Source organism: Sphaeramia orbicularis, chromosome 3, assembly GCF_902148855.1.
Source record: "Sphaeramia orbicularis chromosome 3, fSphaOr1.1, whole genome shotgun sequence".
NCBI classification, from domain to species: Eukaryota; Metazoa; Chordata; class Actinopteri; order Kurtiformes; family Apogonidae; genus Sphaeramia; species Sphaeramia orbicularis.
In genome coordinates, this window is record NC_043959.1 from 3,430,853 (window position 1) to 3,457,970 (window position 27,118).

General features: G+C 37.7%; 2 protein-coding genes across 2 annotated transcripts in view; one reads left to right on the forward strand and one right to left on the reverse strand.

Annotated features, from left to right (window-relative positions):
- LOC115412725 (cilia- and flagella-associated protein 70) overlaps window positions 1-9,076 on the reverse strand; it is a 25,298-nt gene extending 16,222 nt beyond the window's left edge. Inside the window, exons 1-7 of the mRNA XM_030125353.1 lie at window positions 9,017-9,076; window positions 8,137-8,320; window positions 6,815-6,910; window positions 6,519-6,601; window positions 4,443-4,625; window positions 4,088-4,270; window positions 3,828-3,922 (exon numbers count right to left, since the gene is read on the reverse strand). Coding sequence (XP_029981213.1) covers window positions 3,828-3,922; window positions 4,088-4,270; window positions 4,443-4,625; window positions 6,519-6,601; window positions 6,815-6,910; window positions 8,137-8,320; window positions 9,017-9,076 — 884 coding nt within the window. The remainder of the gene's footprint in view (window positions 1-3,827; window positions 3,923-4,087; window positions 4,271-4,442; window positions 4,626-6,518; window positions 6,602-6,814; window positions 6,911-8,136; window positions 8,321-9,016) is intronic.
- Window positions 9,077-11,663: 2,587 nt separating this feature from the next.
- The window catches only part of ddb1 (damage-specific DNA binding protein 1), a 126,912-nt gene continuing 111,457 nt past the window's right edge, over window positions 11,664-27,118 (forward strand). The window contains exons 1-6 of the mRNA XM_030128387.1: window positions 11,664-11,828; window positions 14,945-15,093; window positions 17,822-17,938; window positions 20,887-21,108; window positions 21,870-21,984; window positions 25,511-25,608. Coding sequence (XP_029984247.1) covers window positions 11,768-11,828; window positions 14,945-15,093; window positions 17,822-17,938; window positions 20,887-21,108; window positions 21,870-21,984; window positions 25,511-25,608 — 762 coding nt within the window. The 5' untranslated portion in view covers window positions 11,664-11,767. The remainder of the gene's footprint in view (window positions 11,829-14,944; window positions 15,094-17,821; window positions 17,939-20,886; window positions 21,109-21,869; window positions 21,985-25,510; window positions 25,609-27,118) is intronic.

Here is a 27,118-nt window from a genome sequence, read left to right on the forward strand (position 1 = left end):
GGCATGTCGGTTCGACGTTACCAAAGACTTCATGGTCAGAGGGGAATTCTGTGTTCTGAACTCCCATTCACTTTATATGGACAATCTGTGTGTCAAAGTCTGGCGGCTGACAGATGTCACCATTAGTAGTAGTAATTGAAGTAGTAGTAGTATTTTTAGTAGTAGTAGTATTTTTGGTAGTTGTATCAGTAGTAGTTGCCACAGCGACGGCGCTTCACTGACACACACACAGAATGAAACTGACGCAGAGCAGCAGGAATAGGCTAAGACTGGAGCAGAACAGGTCCCGAGAAACTGTAAATTAAAGGAAAACCGTAAAAGATAGGAAAAAACTGAAATGACCGTGAGCGTCAAAAGGACCTGGGGAACATACAGATGTAGGTTTTTTTCTCGTACTGTGAAAAATGACTGAGTTAGGGCAGTTTAAAAACAGTCAACTGACCAAGACAAGAAGGAATCCGCTACAATGGAGAGTCAATGGGAGAAAGAAGGGATGAGCCTCCAAACTAGTGCCTGTCATTTCACTTTAAAAAGAGCTAGGTCTTCAAACATGGGTTCATATGAAGCCCAGGAACCATGGCTACGTTTTTGGAAAATATCATTCGCCTGCGATGTATGGTTTTGCCGGGAAGGCGATTTATTTACAGAATTTTCAGTTGAATTTTCACTGCTCTTCCACTCTAGTGTGATGACATCACACACTCTAACTCAGGAAATGTGGACAATTTTCACTCAACCCAGGGGTTTTTGAAGACTCACCTATTGAAAACCGTAAACCCCATCCTCATAACAAGTACAGTCGTGCGGAGAGGACAAAAATGCCTGCGTTTTAAAGTTTCAATGAAGTCTCTTGGTCAAAGTATGGCGAAGTAGTAGTGTCTGGAAAAAAGTGGACTTTTCTGGCTGATTTTTTCCTCTCCCCATTAGTTGTAGTCATGTGTGACCTGATTGGCTGATGCTGATCACCTGACACCTGAGCTTCAACTGTCTGTGTTCTATACTCTGTGTGTGTGTGTGTGTGTGTGTGTATGAGAAAGAATCAGTTTGAATCAGTTTATTCTATCAGTAAAAGGAAGAGAAGTAGAAGGAGAAGTAGTAATAGAAGTAATATTTTTAGTAGTAGTGGTAGTAGTAGTTGTAGTAGTAGTAGTAGTATTTTTAGTAATACTAGTAGTAGTATTTTTAGTAGTAGTAGTAGAAGTAGTTTTCATAGTAGTAGTAGTATTTGTAGTAGTAGTAGTATTTTTATTAGTAGTAGTAGTAATAGTAGTCGTATTTTTAGTAATAGTAGTAGTACTTTCAGTAGTAGTGGTTGTATTTTTAGTAGTAGTAGTAGTTATCATAGTAGTAAAAGTAATAGTAGTCGTATCAGTACTGTCTCACACACCCAGCGTTGCTATGGACTCTCCAGGGTTGCTATGGGAGGAGAAACATGTCAGACTGATTCAGTTTATTGGACACACCTGGGACACAGAGCAGAGGGGCTGTTGCCGCAGCAACGGCGCTGCACTGACACACACAGAGAGAGAGAGACACACAGAGCAGCAGGAATAGACTGAGTGAGGCACTCAGAACAGGTCCCGGAAAACTGCTAATTATGGGAAAACCGTACAAGATAGGTGAAAACCGAAATGACCGTGAGCGTCAGAAGGACCTGGGGAACACACAGATGTAGGTTTTTTTCACATACTGTGAGAAATGACTGAGTTAAGGCAGTTTAAAAACAGTCAACCGAGAAGGACAAGAAGAAATCTGCTATAATGGAGAGTTAATGGGGGAAAGAAGGGACTTGCCTCCAAACTAGTGCCTGTCATTTCACTTTAAAAAGAGCTAGGTCTTCAAACATGGGTTCATATGAAGCCCAGGAACCATGGCTACGTTTTTGGAAAATATCATTTGCCTGTGATGTATCGTTTGGCCGGGAGGGCGATTTATTCAGAGAATTTTCAGGTGAATTTTTCACTCCTTTCTCACTCTAGCTGCCGTTACCATGGGGACCACACACTCTAGAAATGAGGATTTTGAGTCAACCTGGGGGTCTTTGAAGACTCGCCTATTGAAAACCGTAAACCCTATCCTCACACCAAGTACATTCGCATGGAGAGGACAAAAATGCCTGCGTTTTAAAGTTCAAATGAAGTCTCTAGGTGAAAGTATGGCGAAGTAGTAGCGGTCGGAAAAAAGGCAACTTTTTTGTCGCTCCCATTGAAAATGAATGGGGTTTTTCTTCGCATACTTGCGCGAAAACCGTAAGAGATATCGTTACCATGTCAAAACACAGATAATCTTTGGGCGAAGCCGAACATTTCTGCGTTGACAGAATATTTTTAGGACAAATCGTTCGGGAATGGTAGCCACTTGAAAATGGCCCCATTCATTTCGGATGGAGAAATTTGACCGTTTTTTTCGCATTTTAACGAAATCCGTGCATCGGAATGGCACGCCTATAACATAGCACACTATTCCCGAGCAGGACGCACATTTTTGTAATAACATGTGTTGGCCTATTTCCAGCGGTTCGGGCCGCATTAATCGGCGAAATTTTGTCCGGAAGATGAATAATATTAATAATAAACGCGCGGAAGAACAATAGGTGCTCGTGGCTTCGCCACGAGCACCTCTCTCCCATTGCTTTGCAATGGGGGAGAGGTGCTCGTGTCGATGCCCGAGCCCCTAATAAGAAGAAGAACAACTGGTAACACAAATGTAAGAATTATAGGGCTGTGCTGTAGTAGAAAAAAAGAGGTAATGAAGCAGGCAATGACACAGACACCTAATGTAGATGTTTACATTCCATATCTGATCAGTCCAGTCACATATCATTTCCTGATTCATGGACCCTCTTCAATATGACCCTTCCTGGAAGTAAATAAGACATCACCATTGACAACCAGCTGTTAATTCAACATGTGACCTGAATCACAGGTGATGCCCTTCTTGTCGTCCCTGTTGCTGCTGTGTTTTATCACGATACTACTGATTCACAGCAGTGACCAGTAATTTGTTATCCAGTGTTCAGAGGCGTTATTGGCACCACACATCATATACTGTGTCTTTCAGGCATGTTGCAATGTTTGAAGATCATGTCTGAAACTAAATGCTCATGTGGACAAAGATAATTTTTATTTTAAATACAGTCAGGCCAGTACTAAGCAAATAATTGTCGGAGAATACCTGTTTTAGTATGATAATGATTGAATAAAAAGTGAATATGCTACTTTTACCTGTTGGTAGATGCAACCTTCTCTAGGACAAGGCGGTTTGGAAAAAGAATAAATTATTATTATTATTATTATTATTATTATTATTATTATTATTATTAATAATAATAATAATAATAATAATAACCTTCATGTAATCAGGAAAAAAATTAGTCGATGAGATTAAAAATCTCGGCCAAAGACAGCAGTGACAGAAGTTAAAGAAAACTGAAATTTCAGTCAAACATCCGCAATAAAAACCAAACTAAAAACGTACATATAAAATACCACCAGTAATTTAAAAGGTACTAAAAGTACACAACAATGTTCCATAAAAGCATCTCAAAGGAGAACGTGATTCAATCAGTTGGAAAAACATCTCCATACAGTTTTATCCTTTTCTCATTCATTTAAAATAACTTTGAATGTATTTAAAGAGACCAGATCCTTCAGTTTTAGCTCATTCTGTAGGTTGTTCCAGGCAGTGGAACCAGAACATTTAAGCAACAACTGGTACTTGGTTCATTTATAGAATATTTTCTTTACATTCTTGACAGACACACAGTGTTCCTTTTTCCAGATTTTGGACCACCACCGTAGATGAAGTAGGTTGTGTTTGAATCTGACCTGACACTTCCTTCTGCATTCAGAAAGCAGCACATCTCAGTGTCCCAGCTCACTCGACTCTTCAATGTCTCTGCCTCCTTACGAAACTTCAGGTCCTGGAGGAAAACTTACATCATCAAGTGTGACAGTAACAACAAATACAGCAAATATTCCAACAAGCAGGGAGCATTCCCACAATACTGCCTAATATTAATGAAAGGATCTACTACTATACATATTTTTTGTGTTACCCTGGTTTTTAGATAAGAACAGTACGTTACCTGTGACCCCGTCAGCTCACCGTCCTCCTGCTCAATAGACTCAGCCTGGAAATAGGCTCCAGGCAGGAACATGTTTCCTGGGACCAGCAGGGTTTGATGGGGTCTCCTTTTTTGGCGGCCCCTCTCCTCCCTCTGCCCCCCTGCCTTCAGTCCACCATTAGAAAACAATAGTATCTGGTCTTTCTGAAAAACAGAGGAAGGAACAGCCCATCCACTGTCTGTATGAAACTGGGATTTGTCCTGACATATTCCTTCAAGTTGTTTTTCATGTAAAGATAATGTCATATTTTGTCTTTGACAGATACAGTCATAATAAATATTCAGTAAACTACGTATATGAAAAGCAGAGCCTCACCTCAGCAGTAAGTGGGACTTCCAGCGCGGCGCTATACGTACATGAAGGGGGGGTGGGCGGTTCAGTCCATGACTCAGGGACAGAGTAGGCCGTCTCCACAGTTACCTTTAGCAGGTTGGAGGCTGACAGTGCGTCTTCAGTCAGCAAGGGATCGGATACACTGACAAGCACATCCAAGGATGGCTGAGAAAGAAATATAAACACATGAGCATTTTTATCAGGAAAAGAACATTATTTATCTCCATACACTGATGAGAAAAACAGAGACTTACTGTTTTACAAATAACCTTAGTTATGTAGAGTTACATTTTAAAGGTACTGGTCTCTGCTGTTGACGTTCTGACAATAGCCTGAGCTGTAACCATCCCAGACCTGGCAAGTTCAGAAGACTTTATGTTCTTCCACATCAAAGCGGCTTCTCTGAACGTCTGCTTCTGTCTGTCCCTAGCTAACGCTTTCCTATCCAGGCTGCCACTGCTACTGCTCTGTGATTGTACATTATTAACTGAGAGAGACATGTTGAGGCAAAAACTCACATCAGTTTAACGGGTTAGATTGTATTTTTCAAGGCAGGTTTGTATCAGGTGCTTTTATGGACCTAGTATATTACCTACAATAAGGTGCAGTTAGTATGGGAATCCGACAGGAGGTTTGGCACAGTAGCAAAACAATGTACTTCTGTGAAAGGGGGCAGAAGTATGTGTAGCTACACACAAAACAGCGCTCCTTAAAAACATCAGTATCAGTGTGTGCTACATTTATAATACTTTCATTGTTTCATGTTGTTGTCAGAGAGCCCTTTTTGGCAAAAATGAAATCATGATGTGGCTCTTCAAATCTACAAGACTCCCCTGATGGCAGTAAAGGGGTAAACATATTCTAAGTACGCTCTACATCTATACATGTAGTCTCACTTCTAAACTTTACCTCTCGGAACACAAGAGTTGCTGGTCTACTGTTTATGTTTATGTTTATGTTTACGTATTTGGCAGATGCTTTTTTCCAAAGCGACTTACAGGGGAAAACCAATTAAATCACTCAATCAATCAAATTTTATTTATATAGCGCCAGATCACAAAAAAAGTTATCTCTTTACATTTTATATATAGAGTTGGTCAAAACCAGACTCTAAGTCAATTTACAGAAACCCAACAGAATCCTCCAGGAGCAAACACTTGTGACTGGTGACAGTGGCGAGGAAAAACTTCCCTTTAACAGGCAGAAACCTCGAGCGTCTACTGTTCCTTCGGTTAGTTAGTTTGTTGTAAAGTCATAGAAAAAACAAACATGATAACTGATAGGGCAAGCACTAGAACAGCCACTAAAATTACAGAAGACACCTTTAGTTCCCCTTCAGGAAGGACTGGCTGATAGCAGTGTAAAGTGGTAAAAATCCTCTAAATACACAGCAGATTTAAGATGATTTTTGTGAGTAGACTTTGTTAAGGTGTCTAAATGTCCTCTCTTTGCTGTTGGCTCATCCAAAACAATTCATATAACAGCGTCTGAGTTGGTGCTTCTGTCTGCTTCTTCAAACTGGGCTGTGCTGAATGCAGTTTTCTGGAGGAAACACACTGACTGTGGATACGTTCCTGCTACAACTCCATTTTACAAAGTCCAGATCAGTTCTTTAATGTCTCATTCACTCATAAGCAAGCTAGCAAAACTTAATTTATATAGCACATGTCATTCCAGAAGTGGAATGTGCTGCATAAAGTGAAGGACAAATGCAGGAAAAGCAAAGCCAGTGACCAACCATGAAAGTGAATCAAGAATAAAACTATGTAAAATAGTTATTCAAGGAAACAGTGAATTAGAATTATAAAGTAGTGTTTAAAAAAAAAAAAAAAAGAAATATATAACAAGTTATAGAAATATAAATATTATAGAATTAGGAAAACAAATAAAAAGGTGACAGCACACCTGAGTTATGAATAATAGAAGAACTAAAATAAAACTGATATTAATTTAAAATAAAATTAAATAAAGTTATAATGATCCAATCACATTAAACAATATGATACACTAGACTTCCAATGATTTTCAAAAGCTCTAAAGTTCACGTTCCCAACCAACCTTATTGTTGAAGTCATGGATGGAGCCCTTGGCTGGGGGGCAGGATGGATGGAGGGGCGCTGAGGATGAGAAGCTTTGTTGACCTAATTGCAAAGAAAAAAATAAAATAAAATTTCAGTAGCAGTAGTCCTGACTTTTCAGGTCATTTGGTTCAATTTGTGTTGTTCTTCAATCCACAAAGACCCAGTGACATTTGGGGACAGCCTGGTTTATCTGACCACTGAATCAGATAGGACGATGACATGACATAAATCTCTTATTAGGTGGAAACTATATTTCCAACCATATGGTTTTACCTTGCACCAGTGGCAGAAGGTCAACCACAGCTTGGCCCAGGACTGCAGTCTTCGCCTCCACTTTTTTCTCTTCAGATAGGAACTCGAACACTGTCACTGAACACACCAAAACCAATCACTGATTGTAATTTTTTTTTTATTTTTGTTTGTGCACCTGTTAGTCATCATCATTTTGCGTCATAAGTGATAAGTGTTGTCTGCAGCCTAATCTGTGTTTAGCTTTAACCTAAACAGTATTCAAGAATTCATTTAAAAACTTTTGGACTCTTGATATTTTGACTTGATCAAACCTGCAAAGTCTGCAAGAATGGAAAAATATGCCAGTCTGCAAAGCATATTAATGACAAGATACATAAAGTAGTAGTTCAGAAACCACAGGATGTTCAAATAAAACAGCCTCAGCAGAAATGTTGGACTGTATTCAGCACCTGTGTGCTGTGTTAACAGGACAACATGTAATAATGGTCACTACTGTAAAATATCATGTCAGTAGAATTTGTGTGTGTGTGTGTGTGTGTGTGTGTGTGTGTGTGTGTGTGTGTGTGTGTGTGTGTGTGTAGTATCAGCCTGCTTTAAGCCTACTGCATATCTACTTACACTAAATACAATCGTTCCCTCTCATCCCTCCCATCGTGCCATTTGTTGTAGCTATCCCACAAGTAGGTAATGGCACTTTACACAGAGTTGGAGAAAACAGATTGAGGAAAAGTGAAGGAAGACATTCATAAATATACTGCAAATCAGAAGCTGGTTCACGACAAGTGAGTGCTTCAAAAGTAGCTGCATTCACTTCCATGTCCTCACTTTGATTCTTGGCCCTACTGTTTGTTGCATGCTGCTCCCCTGTCTTTCTGACCTGTTTCCTGGTTTCCTCACCACCATTTGCTGCTAAATCCGAAAACTTATACTTCCCCCTACGTCCCCCCTTCTCCCCCAGTCTCTCTCTAACTCTATCACTCTCTCTTTTTGTCTTCCTTTACTCTCTCTCTTTAACCCCAACTGGTCCAGACAGACGGCCATCCTCCAGGAGTCTGGGTCTGCTCCAGGTTTCTGCTGTTAAAGGGAAGTTTTGCCTCGCCACTGTCACCAGTCACAAGTGTTTGCTCCTGGAGGATTCGGTTGGGTTTCTGTAAATTGGCTTAGAGTCTGGTTTGGACCAACTCTATATGTAAAGTGTCATGAGATAACTTTTGGTATGATTTGGCGCTATATAAATAAAATTTGATTTGATTTTGACTTAAATAAACTCACAAAAAAGCCCCAAAGCTAAATATTAGAAGAAAAACAAGGCAGAGACACAATACTATATTCAGTCAGCTTACATATGATCAGTTTATGGGATATGTCCGTTAGAGTCTGAGCGTCATTGGAACAGTGAAAGCTGCAGGTGAAGTCGTAGCTGACTTGCTTTTCCACTGGATCCCCCTGTTTCTTCTCTGACTCTCCCAACAATGAACCATCAACCTCCACTCGCACAAAGCTCTGGAAGTTGTCTTTTTTTCCTTGCTGAAAGATAAAAAGCATATGGAAAATTTCAAAGACAGGATTACATTAGATATCAACGTATAATTCTTGGGTTTTAATTTTGAGTTCATCAGCACTTTTATACTCTCAAAGCATAAATATTTCAAACCACTTTCATTATTACTTGATATTCTCTGTCTAGCTCCTGATTTTAACTTCAAAGTTTTCCACTCCAAGTAATTTTACAGCATAAATAACCAAAAACTGTTTACCGGAAATTTAAGTTGATTCAAAAATATTATTTATGAGCATGTATGTAAGCCGTGTGTGTACATGATGTAGATGAAATTCCATCTTGGTGTAAAACGTGTTTTAAGATACTCGACTGTATCTCAGTTATTCGGCCAGTGTCAAAACTGTTTCTGTTTATGCATTTGGCAGACGCTTTTTTCCAAAGCGACTTACAAGGGAAAACCAATTAAATCACTCAATCAATCAAATTTTATTTATATCGCGCCAGATCACAAAAAAAGTTATCTCTTGACACTTTATATATATAGTTGGTCCAAACCAGACTCTAAGTCACAATTAAATTAGGATATGACTGACTAAGAAGTGAGACAAACTCCTGTCTTGATGTTCAGTTAACTCCAGCCATATCTTAGCATTAGCCATATTTAATGACAGTGATAATTCTAATAATAAATAAAAGACCTTCTTAGTATCTACTCAACTTACCAGGTTATTTCCTTGAATAACATTTATTTTTATGGTGAAGTTTCTGTCCGGCGTCTCCATGTTGTATACGAACTATAACCTAGCTTAGTTATGCTATTGAGAGTCCATGGTTGTCGCCGACTCGACTCCTGTTTCTATGGTTACACATGGTGCTTTCAGGGTGAAACGGACATACCGGAATCAACAGACTGAGACATTAAACATTTATAAAAATTACATTTCTGAAACTTTATGACCTCCCTAAAGATATATGAACCCAAACACAACATACAAATCCCAGAAACACGGTATAGTAACGTCAATAACAACATAACACTCTTTTTATTGCTACATTCAGCATAGAAAATAAGCATTCTTAGCTCTCCTTTTTTTTTTTTTTTTTTCCTTTTTTCCCCCTTGGCTCTCCCTTTTGATTCATAAGTTTTTCGGATGAAAATTTGTTGTAGTTCTGCTGTCGCATGCCTGTGTTTCCCATTTAGAAAGCCATATCAATATATTCCAATCAACCCTAATGCAGCCAAGTCAGAGGTTAAAACGCATTTGATGTAATGGCGTTATTACAACAGCAGGGGTCACTGTTCTCAAAGGAAAATTAGTGTTCAGACGTGAGGGCAATACACTGTCATGTCATCTAAAACTGTAATAAATGTTACATTTAACGGATACAAAAACGATAAAATTATGTGTACATATTTGTGTATCAGACAAATAAGATTAGGAAAAATTGTAACTATTCTCACCATTGTGATGAGATGGGTTTGTGAGGAATATTATGTGGAACCATGTTGGATATTACAATACAAGCTGACTGAAATTTTTGATGAAATCTATTAAATTTATATTTTTACTTTATACAGAACATTGTTTAGTTTTTAATTTTATTATTTATCAATTGAGTGCTTATTTATTGTTGATCATTAATTATTTTCTATTGTTTTTGTTCATTACTTATTACTGAGTGGTAGATAGACTTATGAATGGATGAGTGGAAGCTGTTTTTAACTCATGGCACCTTATATTGTCTGGTTTTTAACCTTTTGATGCATGAATTATGAGAACCTTTGTCAAGATTTTTTATTCTGAGTGTTCTTATTCCTCTTTGTGCATGAATAAAACAATGTGATTGAAATTTTTTTTTTTTTTTTTAAATGACCCTATTTTTTTTATGGAGTTACAAAAATATCCACTCAGCTGGACACCATGTGTTTAATTTTTAAAGCAAAGAAACACATATTTAAGATGCAATAATAGAAAGTGATATAATGTGTGAAAACTATGAAATCAAAACATTTTTAATGCAGCTAATCTGATGTTTTCTCACATTTTAGCATACTCGAATATTAATTATTACTTACTTCATGGGCATCATACGGGAAAAAAAATGTGTATGAAAACTGTTAATTACAGTCTAATAACAACTAGAAATTGATTTACACAAACATGTTAGCGCAGATCAAGTTTATGAAGAACAGCAAGGTTACAGCAATTGTATGAACTGCAGTGTATGAGTGCATAAGCATCCACTGTGTTGGCTGATATGCAACTAAAACAATAAAACCCCTGAATATACAAGAGAACAGCTGTAGAATAGCTGTTCACTGTACTGACCACTATGCATGAAAGGGTTACATATACAGAGCAGAGCAGGCATTTCACTTGATGGCTCTAAAATGGCTCTGTATTGGTTCATTTGTCTATTCTGATCATATTTTTTTTCTTCTAACATATTTATTTAGTGTTGTATAAAGTACAATAATGACATGACAATGTACAATGTAATATTAACACACTAATATGACATAAACAGAACAGAACATAGCCAGGGGACAAACCATGCAAACAAGCAAACAAACAAAAAAAAAGAAAAGAAAATATATCAAATTACACAAAGTTCAAATCTGTTGCATAAATCAGTGGTTTTGATAGCTTTTCTATTTTTAGAGTATTGAATGTTTGAAATATACTGGGTAAGCTCAATTTTAAAAATTAAAAAAGAAGGTTTGAGATTTGAGAATTTAGATTTGTGAATGTGGTATTTTGCCAAAAATATAATTAAACTGATTATGTAATGTTGATCTGATTTGTTAGCAGGATATGAGCATATACCAAACAATATTTTTGAATAAGTAAAAGAAAAATCAGAAATTATATTTTGACAAATAAAAGAACAGACATCTTGCCAGAAAATATTTGAAAAGGGACAGGACCAAAACAGATGATATACATTTTCTTCTGATTGATAACAAAAGGAGCGAACTACACTGATATCTTTTTTATATCTTTGTAGGAATAGTTTGGAAGGATAGAAACGATGAATTAATTTGAAAGAAACTTCTTTTATCTTGTTTATTATTAAATATTTGGAGGGTACACACCAGATGTTCTTCCATTTTAGGTTTGGAAATAGATTATTCCAATAAGATATCACATTTGGAACAGAGACAACATTTTTTTTTTTTTTTTTTTTTTTTTTTAAATAAACCACGTATATTGCAGTTGTTTACACTGTTTTACATTCTGATCATATATCACGGCCCTCGAAACTGATGAACGACGTATAGCACTGAGGTTCGACATATTTACTGCTTTTTCTTGGTGAATTGGCCTCCTGGACGCCAGGGGGCGCTGCTACTTTTTTCTGCTTTGCTCTTCAACGGCGCAGTTACAACTTCCGGATTCCTACTATCAATGATTTTGTCACTTGTGTGAGACTAAAACACTGCACTGGTGTTTGTTTTATTGTCCTTAAAGATGTCGTACAACTACGTGGTAACAGCCCAGAAACCTACGGCGGTAAACGCCTGCATCACAGGTAAACATCGGGGTCTGGTGGTTGTTTTTGTGCGGCGGCTGAACACTGGCCACCTGCATGCTAACTGGGCTCCCGCGCTACAAGTCAAGTGCTCCACACGGGCCTGTAGCAGCCGCTAGCTGTTGTTTTGCCAAGTCAAATGTTTACTTGGTGGACCAGGCATGGTTATATGCGTACGGCTATTGACACAAACGTCTCTCATCGGCTTTCGTCTCATCTGTTTTACCGTAAAGGAGATGCAGCCAGTCTTGCACCGCCGATTAGTAATATAGCTGACGTTAGCTGCTCCCTTAGCCTAATTCGTATGTCTCGTTGTGGAATTATGTTTCATCCTTCATTTTTGATTCACCTTACAGTCCGGACTCTGTGTTCTATCCTTGGCAAGCGTGAGATTGTACAAAAAAAATAAAAATAAAAATGCTGCTGTCTTCGGTTACATGCGGCATACATGCATGCATGTTGACAGGGGGATAAATACAAATACCCTGAATGTAAAGTACACTACATCCTACAGCCATGAGTTTGGGGTTTAAATCTGTTAAAATCATGTTTACTCCCATTTGGATCACATCAGATTCGAACACATTGTTATATTGGTCTAATATCATTACACAACCTCTTACCGTTCGACGTTAATCCTCTTAATAGTCCCAGTGTGATGAGATGCAGTACCCCTCTACTGTCTCCTCTTACCTTACTTATTTCTTACCTGTTTTCTGTATAATTCCGGGTTTTCTCCGCCATTATCAGGCTTAAGTGCAGCACGTGTCATTTTGTGCAGCACTTAAACCAAATTAATGCAGAATCAGGGCTACAGCATCAAAGCAACCCCGAGACTCTCCCCGTATTTAATCTGGAACCTATTGGTTTCTAAAGGAGTTTTATTTCACAGCTTTTTGGATTGTGTTTGTTATTCACCCTGCATCACATATTTGCACATTGATATATTAATAATAATGATCCAAAATGTTGTGAAATCATTGAAATTGTCTTGCAGGGACATCTTTTTACCTCCCCCTCCATTGTGCCTATAATACTAATAAGAATATGAATAGATTTTTGTGGAACAGATCCTGTAATTAATGGGCAGTAGACAGACCTGCACAAATTGGTGAAGAAAGTCACATTAGATCTGCACAAAAGCCAGTCTGTTCAGGTGCACAATTGCAAATGGCTCTAATTTACAAGTCCAGTTTAGCAGGACATGGGGTGATCTAATCTAAAAACAAAAACAATCTCTGTTATATGTTCATATTTTGTAAGTAGTGAAACTAAGATGGCAGAGTAAAACGTAGAGAAGGTGTTACATAGTCTGTATTTTTTTATTTTTTCCTTCTAGTTTAAGTTTGTTGTTTTGATATTTCAAAGTTTGAGTGCTGTAATTGATATCTAAGTAAGTAGACTCAAACCTCAAATGCAATAATATTGCCCACAGTAATCACCGTATGCATTTTTTTTTTTACCAAAATGTGCATACATATTATGATTATTCTGGGCAGGACTGCAAGTTGAGTTAGTTTTTGTTTGCGTTTTTTAATCAACTAAGATTTACAAACTTATAGTATTTAAAAAAAAAAAAAGAAACCACTTCATAAAATACAGGCAAAACTTTTAGAACCTCCCTTTGCTCAGTGTCACCAAATCAAAAATAATATCATACACTGAAGCTTTAAGTAACACCCCTTTATATAATGGCATGGGCTGACATTATGGTTAAGTTAAATAAGTGGTGCTGCTCTTCAAATACATATGTGTGTCTCTATGAAACAGGTCCCTAAAAGCAGGACAGAGGGGCTAAAAATTCAAAAAAGATGTAGACTAATGTTATGAAGCAAAATTGGAAGCACTTTGGGTCTATGCTAAAAATAAATATTTACTGAAATAAAACAGAAACAATTTGTCAGATAGAACTCATTTTTATTTGATGCATGCATACAAAAATCTGCATGTAACACAGGTCTCTATAATGAGCTCCCCTGTCTTTTTCCTTCAGGTTTTTTTTCCCAATACCCACTCTATTACATAAGGCAAATCCACAGACGACCTTGAATGAGACTGCCGATTCATGAAAAACTTGCATATCTGGATTAGAAAAACAACTAGGATTGTCCAATTTAACACGGTGTCTTTATTTTTAACTGTATATAAGACCATTTCAAGTGGAAGTCCGATTAGGTTCATACTGTCTACTGAAATTCTAAAGATTTCCTTTTATTTTTTGTCAGACCGATGAAAAAAAGTTGATTTTTTACTTTAATGTGTTTCAGCTACAACCTGTAGCCTTCCTCAGAAGGGTCACTTGATGTTGCTGTGATGTGTCATCGTCATCTGTTTTATCCAAGTTTGCCTGGCAACAGGGGATGATTATGCCCCCTGCTGCCTGGCATCCCATGGAGGATGGCATCCCAGGTGTGGGATAAGGTGTAGCGATGTTTTCAAAATAAAATCCACTGACACCTAGGTAGCTTTTCATGTCCCGATTTGGTCCTATTTTTGGCCCCAGTATTTTATTAAAAATGCATTAATTTTGGGATGGCTCACAGCAAGAGTATAATTTTTTTGCATTTATCTTAGATCATCATTAGTTACATCCTGGGGGGAAATATGTCTAAATTTTGTTTTACTGGGTCTAAAAAAGCTGGTAAAGTGCCAGATACCAAAATAAACCCAGTTTCATGGAAAGACCCGAATACAAAGGCTGACGTTATTTCAGTTCAAAGAGGTATGACAATTGCTTTTTTTTTTTTTTTTTTTTTTTTTTTGCCAATAGTGAATACAACAGGCTGTTCAGTTTGCACATTTTATTGTGAATATTTAAAATTTTTACCTTGAGGGTTATTTGAATTCTTTATTAAGATTGAAAGTCATGCTTTTCTATACTGTTGTAATAAGTTGCTATCAATAGATGCTACCTCTCACAGGTTTTGATTCATATTTGTGATTGATTATATATGTTTTCCCAAAAATAATTACATAATTGTTAAGAATTTGACAAAAAAATTATACAATGCACTGTTTGTTATGTCAGTTGCTACTTTAATTTCAGATTTTTATCCACCTTTTACTCACCTGATCATCAGTGTAAATGACTTGTTCTGCTGCTGATGTGTCTACAGGCCACTTCACCTCTGCAGAGGACCTGAATTTGCTCATAGCTAAAAACACACGTTTGGAGATCTATGTCGTCACAGCTGAGGGGCTCCGGCCCGTCAAAGAAGTGGGCATGTATGGCAAGATTGCTGTCATGGAGCTCTTTAGGCCAAAGGTAAGAAGCATGTGTGTTGGCCAGTGGTTGTGAGGACATTCTAACTCGTCCTTGCAGTTTTAAATGGCTGTTTTATGGAAGGAGTTGATTTTTGGGTTAGAAATAGTTTTAGGATTAGGATAAGGGTTGGGGTAGTGTTATTGTCCACTCTGTTCATGTGAGACTAGACACTGAAAGATTTTTTTGAGCTGTGTTTCTTTACACATGTAATGAAATGCATCAATGTGGGTGATAATGCACATAAACAATCAACAAGCATCTAAAAGGCTACAGTTTGTAAGTGATCTTGCCACCTCCTGTTTGAAATTTCTTTTGAGTCTTGACCCCTCATTTTATGACGTAGAACAAGGCTGTCAAACTCATTTTAGTTCAGGGGGCACATTCAGCTAAATTTGATCTGAAGTGGGCTGAACCAGTAAAATAATGACATAATAATATATAAATAATGTCAACTCCAAACTTTTCTCTATGTTTCAGAGCGAAAAAAATTAATTTACTTTATGAAAAGGTTTACATCTCCAAACTATCCTTTCAAAAGATGTGAATAACATGAACAAACTGAAAAAAATCTGTAATTTTAACAATATTATGCCTCAGTTTATCATTTACACACGTACATTATAACTTACAGATCACAGTGGATCTACAAACGCAAAACATTTAACAACAGGCAGAATATTGGTAAAATTGCACCTACTTCGCTTAAGACATTTCAGGTTGTTCGTATTATTGTTTAGGTTATTCACATTTTTTTTGTGAAATTATACTTTGTTTTTGTGTAAATACATGAAAATATTTACATTTACAAAGAGAAAATTTGGAATTGTCATTATTTCTATGTTATTATGATAGTATTTGACTGGTCTGACCCACTTGAGATTGAATTGGTCTGAATGTGGAACCTGAACTAAAAAGATTATTAATATCTTAGTGTCATTTTTGCATTTCACAAAATCATCCAAAGGGCCAGACTGGACCCTTCGGCGGGCCGGATTGGGCCCTCGGGCCGCATGTTTTACACCTGCGATGTAGAGTCATCATACTTTTAATATTGTTTTACTATAGCTCTGTTGTGAAATTGTTATAAAGAAAAAAAATCTTTCCTTCAGTTACGCTAGACTCTTCCAAACCTTGCTTGTTTCCTGGCAGATTAAACTGAAGCCATTATATTCCCCCTATACTAACTAATTAACTCAAACTAACGCTCTCAGAGCCTCATATGGTTCTGTATAAGTATGTTGTGATTCTGTCAAACAAATGTCCCTGAACTACTGTGTCACATCCACACCTGCACATTCAGACAATGATCACCTCCATCTCTGCCTTTTCCACTTTGTAGAAGTTTTCAGAATTGAGCAGTGGGTGGAGTTAGACTCTGAATGGGTGGACTTGGACTGAGAATTCTTGGGCTCTCTAAATTGAAAACAAGTGGTACCAGGCACAACAAACCCCATCCCTCACACGTATTGTTGCTTATTAACAATATCCCTTGCCTCCCCTTTGGGGGTTGGGGTAATTATACAAATATAGATGCCTATCTCAGTGTACAGCGCAGTAGAGCAGGAGAATCACATGCAGGGCATGACTGACTGAATCTGATCAGTGATTGGTAATTGCAGCAGTCAATGATGTATTCAACCCCCTTACTTGTCTAAAAACCTGTAATCAGCCAAAGTCTGTGTCATTGGGTGGATTTCTTACGACCTGAAAGCACAGGCAAAGACTAGATGCTCACGTTTCATATCCTTAGAGATCGCTTCAGTTACAAAATGCAGATTTTTTTTTCTGCCAGTAACACTAAAAATTATTAAGGACTGCAGCAGTAACTGAGTTCTAGCCAAATGATGGTAATCAATGGGTTAATAATAATAACAATAATAATAATAATAATAATAATAAAAATAGTAATAAATGCTATTTCTGTTAGAGACATACACTATTTTAGGTGAAAAATAGTAGGTGAATGGATAAGATAAGATATAATGTTATTGATTCGACTGGGAGAAATTGCAGTTTTTACAGCAGCAACAAATAAAATGGTGAGTGTTGTCGCATGGATAGTGGACTGTGTATGTGTGAGCTGTTATAATTACACAAGTTGCTGGACTTGTGGAACAGCAGGTTGGTGTTACTACAGAGTGTGTGATTGAGACTCAATCAGTTAATTTCGAGAAACAGGATAAGAGTCAGTTCAATTCAAATAACTTTTATTTATCCTTGATAAAGTTTAAAAAAACTAACAACATAAACAGTAGTTCAGTAAAAACCACTGCAAATTTTGATAGAAATACAAATAATAATTGTTTCTCACACACACACACACACCTGTCATAATCATATGTACTATACTTCAGTGCAGCTCTTCGAAATACTTAAGTTTAGTCAGTGAAATATTAAGAGCTGATAAACATGAACACTAAATACACGTTATGAACACAAAAGCATTAATGGTCATTGACTGCAGTATCTGAGCCAGTTTTGATCACTGCCTCCATGACACTGACCGTGTAACAGGAGTGTGTTCTAAAGGCACATCCTGGAAAAGCTGTGGTGTAGGTCACTGGAGTTTTAGACATTTTCTGTGGTCAACACACAATCACTGTAGTGTAAGGCTGACATACAGACATCCTCTCTAATTAAAATAGACACAATAGCACTAATGAAGCGGATTTAGTGCTTGGGTAATTTATCATGATGTGCATGTCCTATTTTTTTCCCATTTGTTCAGGGCGAGAGCAAAGACCTGCTGTTCATTCTCACATCCAAGTACAACGCCTGCATCCTGGAATACAAACAGAACGGGGAGAGCATCGACATTATCACTCGTGCTCATGGCAACGTCCAGGTGAGAGAAACAAGTAGTAATAATGTTTCATTAGATTTCAATGTGAAAATGGTTCAGTGTTTTATTTTACTGAATCTTGCACAGGCTTATTTTGATATTGAATATTATTTTTATTACCATTATAATTGCATTGAGCATTATTATAATTTGATGATTTTGATTTGTTTGAATTATTCTACTTCTAGACTGGTTAAATTGCAGTCATTTGCCCAATTTTTGTCGTGTTCTGATCATAGAAGACTATAAGGTCACAAATAACCATGTAGCCTCTTTAACTCACACCAGAAATCTGCCTTTACAGAAATACTGATGTGATAAATATCAGTGTGGATGATATGAAAATGTTCGTCATCATAACATTTTTCACTACATTGCCCAGCCCTTCCCCCACGAGTTCCATTAAATGTAATTTAAGATCCGATAACTTTGTTGATTTGAAATGTCATTATTACCTCCGCGGTTATGTTTTTGCCAGGGTTTGTTTGTTTGTCTGTTTGTCTGTCCGTTAGTGTGCAACACAACTCAAAAAGTTATGGACAGATTTTGATGAAATTTTCAGGGTTTGTTGGAAATGGGATAAGGAAGAAATGATTAAATTTGGTGGTGATCGGGGGTGGGGGGGCCCACGGGGGGGCCCATTTCCAACAAACCCTGAAAATTTCATCCAAATCTCTCCATAACTTTTTGAGTTATGTTGCACACTAATGGACAGACAAACAGACAGACAAACAAACAAACAAACCCTGGTAAAAACATAACCTCCTTGGTGTGGGGGGGGCTCACAGGGGGGGCCACTGATCAGCCTTGGCGGAGGTCTGCGCTTTCCGAGTTCTTTTCTAGTTATTATTATTATTATTATTATTATTATTATTATTATTATTGTTACAACCTTTATTTAACCAGGAAAAAAGCTCACTGAGATTAAAAATCTTTTTCAAGAGTGTCCTGGCCAAGACAGCAGCAGCAGAAGTTACGCAAAATGGAAATCAAAGCCATATCCACACTAAAAATATACATTAAAAAGTATGCATAAAACACAACAAAAGTCAGTACAAAAACCATAAAACACTAGATAAGAACATACATATAAAACATCACCATTATTTCAAAAGGTACTAGAAGTTTAACAACAATGTTCCCTAAAAGCATCTCGAAGCAGAACCCAATTCAATTAGAAAAACATCTACATCCAGATTGATCCTTTTCCCATTCATTTAAAATGACTTGGAATGTATTAAAAGAGACCAATTCCTTTAGTTTCATCTTCTGTAGGTTTTTCCATGACGTTGGAGCAGAACATTTAAAAGCTTTCTTTCCCAGTTCTGTCCTGACTTTTGGAACTCGTAGAGATATCAGATCATGGGACCGGAGACTGTAATTATTTAAATCATTCCAACAGATGTAGACCAGTAACTATGATGGAAGCAGACCGTAAATACATTTGTAGATAAAAGAATACTGGTGCTTCAGTCTGCGTGTAAAAAGATCTGTCCATCCAACTCGAGCATATAAAAGACAATAGACGTTTTTCCATTGACCCTCAAATTGCGCGAATATAACTTGTGTATAAAAATACACCTAATGGAAAAACGATAATTTTGCCAAAAGTTTTTGCGCTGGCAAGAGGTGGTTTTTCGGGCATAGTGCAAATGGTATATTATGCAAAACTGTAATGGAAAGACCTTTTTCCACAACTAGAGTCACATGAATATAAAAAAAAAAAAGGATGTTGACAGACGTTACAGCAAGTGAAGAAGAAGAGCTTTAGAAGAGACATGGCACGGTATGTGTGGACACACCAGGAAACCAAATAATTTTTAAAATTTAGTACAGGATAGAAGGTTTTTACGTTTGTCGCTAGGTTTATTGCATGACTTCTCGTGTCATTTCGCAATAATAAATAAACTAATCTTCGCATTTATGATTAAATGGAAAAACCGACATTACGCACTTCTGTTTTTTCGACATTTAGTGAATATTGGTAAAGTTTTGCGCCTATGTCCAATGGAAAAGTGACTAATGATGAGTCCGAGCTCTGAGGCCTGTAATAAAACTCAGTGTACCATGATAAACAGTATCAAGGGCATTTAAACACTTAAACGACGCAGTCTTATAAATAATGTCCCCATAATTGAGCACAGATATAAAAGTGGCAGCAACAAGTCTCCTCTCAGCCTCAAAAGAGAGGCAAGGTTTTATCCTGAAATACAAACCCAATTTTAGGCAAGGCAGATTTATTTGTATAGCATAATTCATACACAGGGCAATTCACAGTGCTTTACAAAAATGGAAAAGAGATGAGTTAAAAACACACAATTACTATTAAAACATAATCAATAAAACATAAATAATGATCAGTTAAAACAAAGTAAAAGAGAAGAGTGCAGATAGAACCCTTTCAGTTGTTCTATGCGCAGTTGAACAGAGCTGTTTTCAGCCTGGACTGAAACACTGTCACAGTTCAGGTCTGTCTCACATCATCAGGAAGTCTGTTCCAGAGTTTAGCTGCATAGAACTGAAATGCAATTTTAGTTTCAGTGTCCTTAAAAGTTGCTGTATGTGAGAGGTGAAAGACAGTAAGTCATCACTGTGAATAGTGGTGATTATAGGAAGGTCCTGAAGCTTTGACTTGGCTTTTGAAAATAACATGAGTTTTGTTTTTGATGAATTTAAAACTAGTTTTAAATCATAAAATCTTGATTGAACAACATTAAAAGTGCCTTGGAGCTGTGTAAATGCCAGACTGGGTGTGGAGTGTCCTTTATGGAGTTTAATGGAGGAGGAAAAATGAGAAACTCTGAGCTTCTAAGATCTTTTCTTTCTCGTTTCTGAGCTTAAGCATATGAAGACCATTAAAGTTTGAGATAGTTCTGTTTTATGGGTTGGTGCTGTGTCTCTGAAATCCACCTCCAGCCTTAAACCTTCTCATACTTAAACCCCTTTTGCAGGATCGTATCGGCCGTCCATCAGAGACAGGCATTATCGGAATTGTAGACCCAGAATGCCGTATGATCGGCCTGCGGCTGTATGATGGCCTGTTCAAGGTGATCCCGTTGGACCGAGACAACCGCGAGCTCAAGGCCTTCAACATACGACTGGAGGAGCTGCAGGTCATCGACGTCCACTTCCTTTACAGCTGCCAAGCCCCGACTGTCTGCTTTATCTACCAGGTACTGTCAGAGGAGCAAGACTTGGATCGTGAAGTGTGTGTTCAGTAAAAAAGGAAGAACAGCATTATTAAATTCATACAGGAGGGAATTTTACATCCTTGAATTTTTCAAATGTAACTTCAAGGCCACAGGGCAGACTGATTGAATTGTAAAATATTAAAAAACAAAAACGTTTAAAAGCCAGAAGACGGAGGAACACCCTCCAACCTTTAAGATGTGGATCAGTGACCTTTTACACCACCTGACACTAGAGAAAGTCCGCTATTCTACCAGAGGGTGTGTTCAGAAATTCTATGATACATGGAAACCTTTTCTAACGCACATAAAGAAGTTGGATGTCACCCATACTGATGTTTAGTAAGACCGACCCTTTATTATAGAGAAATTAAAGCCAATCTGCTAAATGGTACAGTGATTTTATTTTCTTTTTAATTTATTTTAATTAATTTATTTTTTGTTAGGAGTGGGGCTCTGTTGGAACATGGGTGGGAAGCGGGGGGTGGGGACTGTTCTTGTTTGTATTGATTCATGTCTGAAACACAATGTCTGTAGAGTCTCTGCATAAATACCAATAAAAAAGACTTTCTGCAAAAAAAAAAAAAAAACAGCCAGAAGACATCACTAATGCGGCATGGTGCAGATTTTCAGTATCGTTCACACTTGTCCCCTGATGCCAGATCAGCTAAATGAGATGTGTGATTTGAAGTGTAATCTGTTTAATGTACAGATTGAAGTACAGTCTGTTGTGTTGTTTACTTTAGGATCCCCAGGGACGTCATGTGAAGACCTATGAGGTTTCGCTGAGGGAGAAGGAGTTTAACAAGGGACCGTGGAAACAGGAGAACGTGGAGGCTGAGGCGTCTATGGTCATCCCAGGTGAACGCATACAGCATAGCTTATTCATTATGTACAAACACAATGACCCAGTGGTTGTTACTGCCTCTGCACACAGTCCTAATTGGTGTCATTTTTAGACTTTGACTGTGGCTCACAATTTTACTATTTACATTGTATTGCATTTAAAATAGTATTAACTTTGTGCATAGTAACCCTCTTTCTACCTTTACCTTTTCCTTACACATCTACTATTTATTATACATCAAAAAATGCTATTAAAGAAAAACAATAGATTTAGTAGACCAAGAGAGGAAAAGATGAAGCACAGCTCACATCTTCAGGCACTTCTATTTTTGCACTACAATGATCAGTTCATCTTTGAGTCCAAGTTCAACATTTATGCTTAGCAATAAATCCCTCATGGCATTCCTGAGATATGGGTCCTGTATAAATGGACAGACATTAGGTCACAGTGACCTTGACCTTGGACCACTGCAATCTAATCAGTTCAGTTCTTTAAATCTAAATGGATGTTTCTGGCAAATTTTGTGACATTCTGTCAATTTATGATGGACATGTAGAATTTTAATCCAGCGGTCCAACAGACTGAAGACCAGCAAACTTACCTGCATTGTGGATGCATAAAGAAACAGATTTTCTAACATTTACGCAATGGATGCAATAAAAAATACAGACATATGCACAGATCAACCCAGAACTGACTTCTGTTCCTGTCACAAGTGCCTCAATTTTGATTATTTGTCCTACATTTCACTAGTCAAACAGGGTGTTTCCCACACAATCTTTTCTGAAGTGAAGCCACAGTTCTGGCATTTACCATGGTTCATCTGTCTACTGTTGTGACATTAGCTATGCACGTTAGCTCCAGCCTAAACAGGCAGGTCCTGACAGATGGCTGCATATGGTCCATACAGCTATGTATCCATGTTTAGGAACCAATAACAGGGCCTTCTCTTGGTTCTTAGGAGCTTAGATGCTGTGGTTATGGTTAGGAAGGGGTACACAAGACTGGAAGATTTGGGGGAAAATGACATAGATGAATACTAAATGTTATCTGACTAAAAGATCATTTTTGACACTAGCCCCTTTTACACAGCCCTTCTGTTCTGGGAGTATTTCATCTTTATTCCATAATGACGTCCATGTCAACGAAATGGTGGGATCATTTGGTCACAGCTCTGTAACGCCTCTGGAGGTAGTAACAGAGCCGTGATAAAGGTAGAACCATGGTTCCGGAACACTATATAAATGGAACACCTCTCGTTCCGCAACTAAGGTGTGACGTTTTGATGATGTATTGCATGTGCGACCCCTATGCTGGGGGGATTTAAAAATGAGCGTGGGCCATGTGCAGTAAACAAACAATCAATGCGACCAGAAAGATGTCGAACTGGTGAGATGCTGAGATCTGCGAGCTGTTGTTACTTCAGGTGGAGGACTGTATCCATGCTAACATTTGTGGAACGGTGAAAGACCCTGGAGAGGTTAGTTACACCGCTACGCTCGTGGTATTTCCGATGCTATAGTTAGCATGCTAAGTAATATGTCACACTATGCGCTGCACTGCGTCACTGCCCCTTTGATTCTGGAACGCATGTCCACTGTGTAAAAGTCCAGCCCGTCTCACTTCTATTACTCCTTTGGCTTGGCTCTGGAAATTGGTTAATGGTGGCAAAAATGTGGGATCACCATCTCACCTTTTTTCCAGGATCTTTGTGTAAAAATGGCTATTGTCTTCCTGTGGAAGATGTAGTCGCACTGGTGTAGGGTTGGATGTTCTCCTACACAGAAATCTGATGTTGCATGCAACTATTAGATCTAGGTGACAAGCTTGTAGGTAGATATGATATTCTACACATTAATTTGACAATAATTTGGCTTAGGTGGTGCCTGTGGCGTGGGTGCTGTACCTGACCCTTATAATGGTAGAGAAAACGCTGAATATGTCGAACTCACACTGTCTTACTTATACATGGTAGTTGGCATTTTATTGAAACTCTGTTTCAATTTGGATCTGAGTCTCAGTTTCCAACTCATGGGTCCCAATCAACTCACCTTCCTCTCCAGTTCATGTCATAGATTTTCCTGAGGGAAAAAAATCAAGACAAACTCCCATTAACTGCATGAAACTTACAAAATCCTAAAGCCTTACACTACACACTGTTATGTTCTGCATTTTGGAATTTGACCCTCAGAGCTAAGTTTTATAGGAATTTATATCTAATGAGGAATGGGACTTGATAAGATTTTACTGATACCAGTGCCATTATCAAGTTTACAGTACAGTCCAGTTCCTTATTATAAATCCTTTATTGATTCTTTTATGCAAAATGAGGTGGGCCCACAGGTTGTTAGGATCAATGCCATGTGATTACAGTTTTAACACTAATCTGTTGTAGGTTAATTAGCGGTATATGCTACAGTTGGCTTCAGTTATACAACCTATATACCCATAAACCTACAGACTGTGGCTTTAGCTTTGTCGTGTGAAACATAGTTATCTATTGCAAGTTGCAGTTTCTCATCACTGTTGCCTGTTAGTGTATGTCAAATGTTATAAATGACTATCATCAGTTACAGTCACAGAATGCAGTCCTGGCTGTCCACATACAAACCCACAGACAACGATCATCTTTTAACAAGACGGACAGAAAGAAACGCACCGAAGGCAAACTCATCGCCTGAACATCACTGTTATCTGCTGACATCAAACTCAGAGAGCACACAACACACACTCACTTGATTACTTCTCTGCAATTCTCTCTCAGTCTTTCTTTTCCCTTTTCCAGACTAGAAAGTTAGTTCCACTTTGTTTTCTCATCTGCTTTGACATGCAATGTGCACACATAAGGACATCCAGAAAAAAATGCATTGATAATAGCAGTTGATAAGCTTGGATCTGTGCAATTCTGATTCTGCATTTATTTTGCAGCTACAACACTACATACATCAATTGCAGATTTTTTTGTTACAGTGCTGTTGAAGCTGCATTGAACAGTAATACCCTCCCATAAAAACCCTCATGGAAATTCAGATTTTTTTATATATATATATATATATATATATATATATATGTGTGTGCTTTTGGTTATGAACAGTGCTTTGTTTGGTTGTAAATACCATGGCTTTATAGTCCAGATGATCATTAGGTTTTCTTGGACCCTCAGTTGAAATTTCAAACTAATGTAGTGAAAAATTAACAATTGATGAGGCCTTGAGTACACATATAAATGATGAAATTCAGCTCCAAGGACCAAATCAAAAGAAAATCAAAGCTAAAAATGGATTTGATGTCGAGCAGTTAGATTTTGCAAGGTCTCATACATTTATTAGAAGAAATGAAAACCTCTAAAATGTATCCAACAGCCCTTAAAATGAAGTTCAAGTCTTTACAGGAAAGTTCAGATCAGGCTGCACTTTCATAGTTGTAAATAAATGGTTTCTCTCACTGGTTCAAAGTTGGCACAGCCATTGTTTTCATCACAGCATATTGTTAAAGAGTATAGATTTCTTAAGTATTGTTCCTTGTGTGCTTGCATTTCAGTTCCAGAGCCATTTGGTGGAGCTATAATCATAGGACAGGAATCCATAACCTACCACAACGGGGACAAGTACTTGGCCATCGCCCCACCGACCATTAAGGTAATGACATCAAATAATGGGCATCACATTAGAGGTGAAAAGAAGATTCAAATGATGTGTAAACTCTGCCAACAAGAATTAAAGACTTCAAGTATATTCCAAAGTGTTGCATAAATAAATAAATTAACCTAATTGCTGTGGTAGAACTGTCCAGAGGATTTGTAATATGTAAAAATGTGTGCCCAGGTATAAACCTCTACATAACTGTTTAATGAAACATCAGATTGATGTTGACATGCCACTTAAAGACAGGTTGGTAACATCCGTGACAACTGCTCCTCAGCTCCCTTGTAGAGCTAACATTTACCAACACTTGGGCCCCGAGGAGCTTCTTAAGTGCATCCTGCTGCTATAATTAGAGAGTGCTCACTATCTCACTGCTTTCCCAACACGGCCTCATACATTTTAGAAAAAACATGCCATATTGTTCAGATGTTGCAGCTTTTACATTTTAATCAAACAGCTTAGTTTTGTCTTTGTGGATTTATCTGTGGATGAGTGGTTTGTGCTCTTGAATGTCTGTCAAATGGGCTTTTTCCTCATTCACCAGGCAAACGTCAGAATGCCCCTTCTGTGCATGTTGGACTTGTAGTATTTACAAAAGCTCCTTCTTACTCAGAGCATCAGCACATCATATACTGAAGCAGTAAGCCTCAAGAGGCCATTTCTGACTTAAATGATTTCTCAGCCTTTAGGCAGCATCAGAGAGTTTTGTACAGTGCTCTGCTCACAGGGTCTGGAACCAGCAAACGGACCACGCACTGACTTTTCCACTTCTTCAGGTTCTCTTTGATTCATTTTCGTTAATCTCCTTTCCTTTTTATATTCGTCCCCTGTGGTCCATCATCTTTGTGCCATTCATCTGTGCAAACATCCACAGTAAATCAGACATTTAAAACAGATTGGACTTGTAATATTGATGTAATGTGGTCACAACCTTGTAATCATAGTGATCTGTCATGGTTTTATTGCAGCTCGCCAGTCCTAATTAAGAACTGGGACTATAGTGTTATAAAGGCTAAACAAGTCTATTCATCTGACTGATCAGCTGTTTGCTGCATAGTCTCAGATATTCTGATTAAGTGTACATGTCTGATTCGTGAGAAGACCAAACAACTGCTGTTTCATCAATTTAAAAAGACATCACAGCCTTAAGGTCTGTTCATGCTTGCTTTTCGTATGTAAATAGGTATGTTTGTTTCAAACGGTGTCAAGCGTCACTGCCTTTATACTAGGGCTGCACGATATTGGAAAAAACTGACAATGCGATTTTTTTTTTTTAACCCTGCGATATATATTGCGATATGAAAAAAATACCGAGGAGTATATCATAGCTGTTTGGTGCCAACATAAATGGTCAAACAATTAGTTGTGTTACCTCGTTATGGCAGCAGGTGCAAGGCAGGTTTCAGCATCATCGTAACGTACATAGGTTGAATTGGATACATATGTTAAAGCCACAGTTGTGCTTAAATAAAATGGTGATATTGTACAAAAAACCTCAGATATG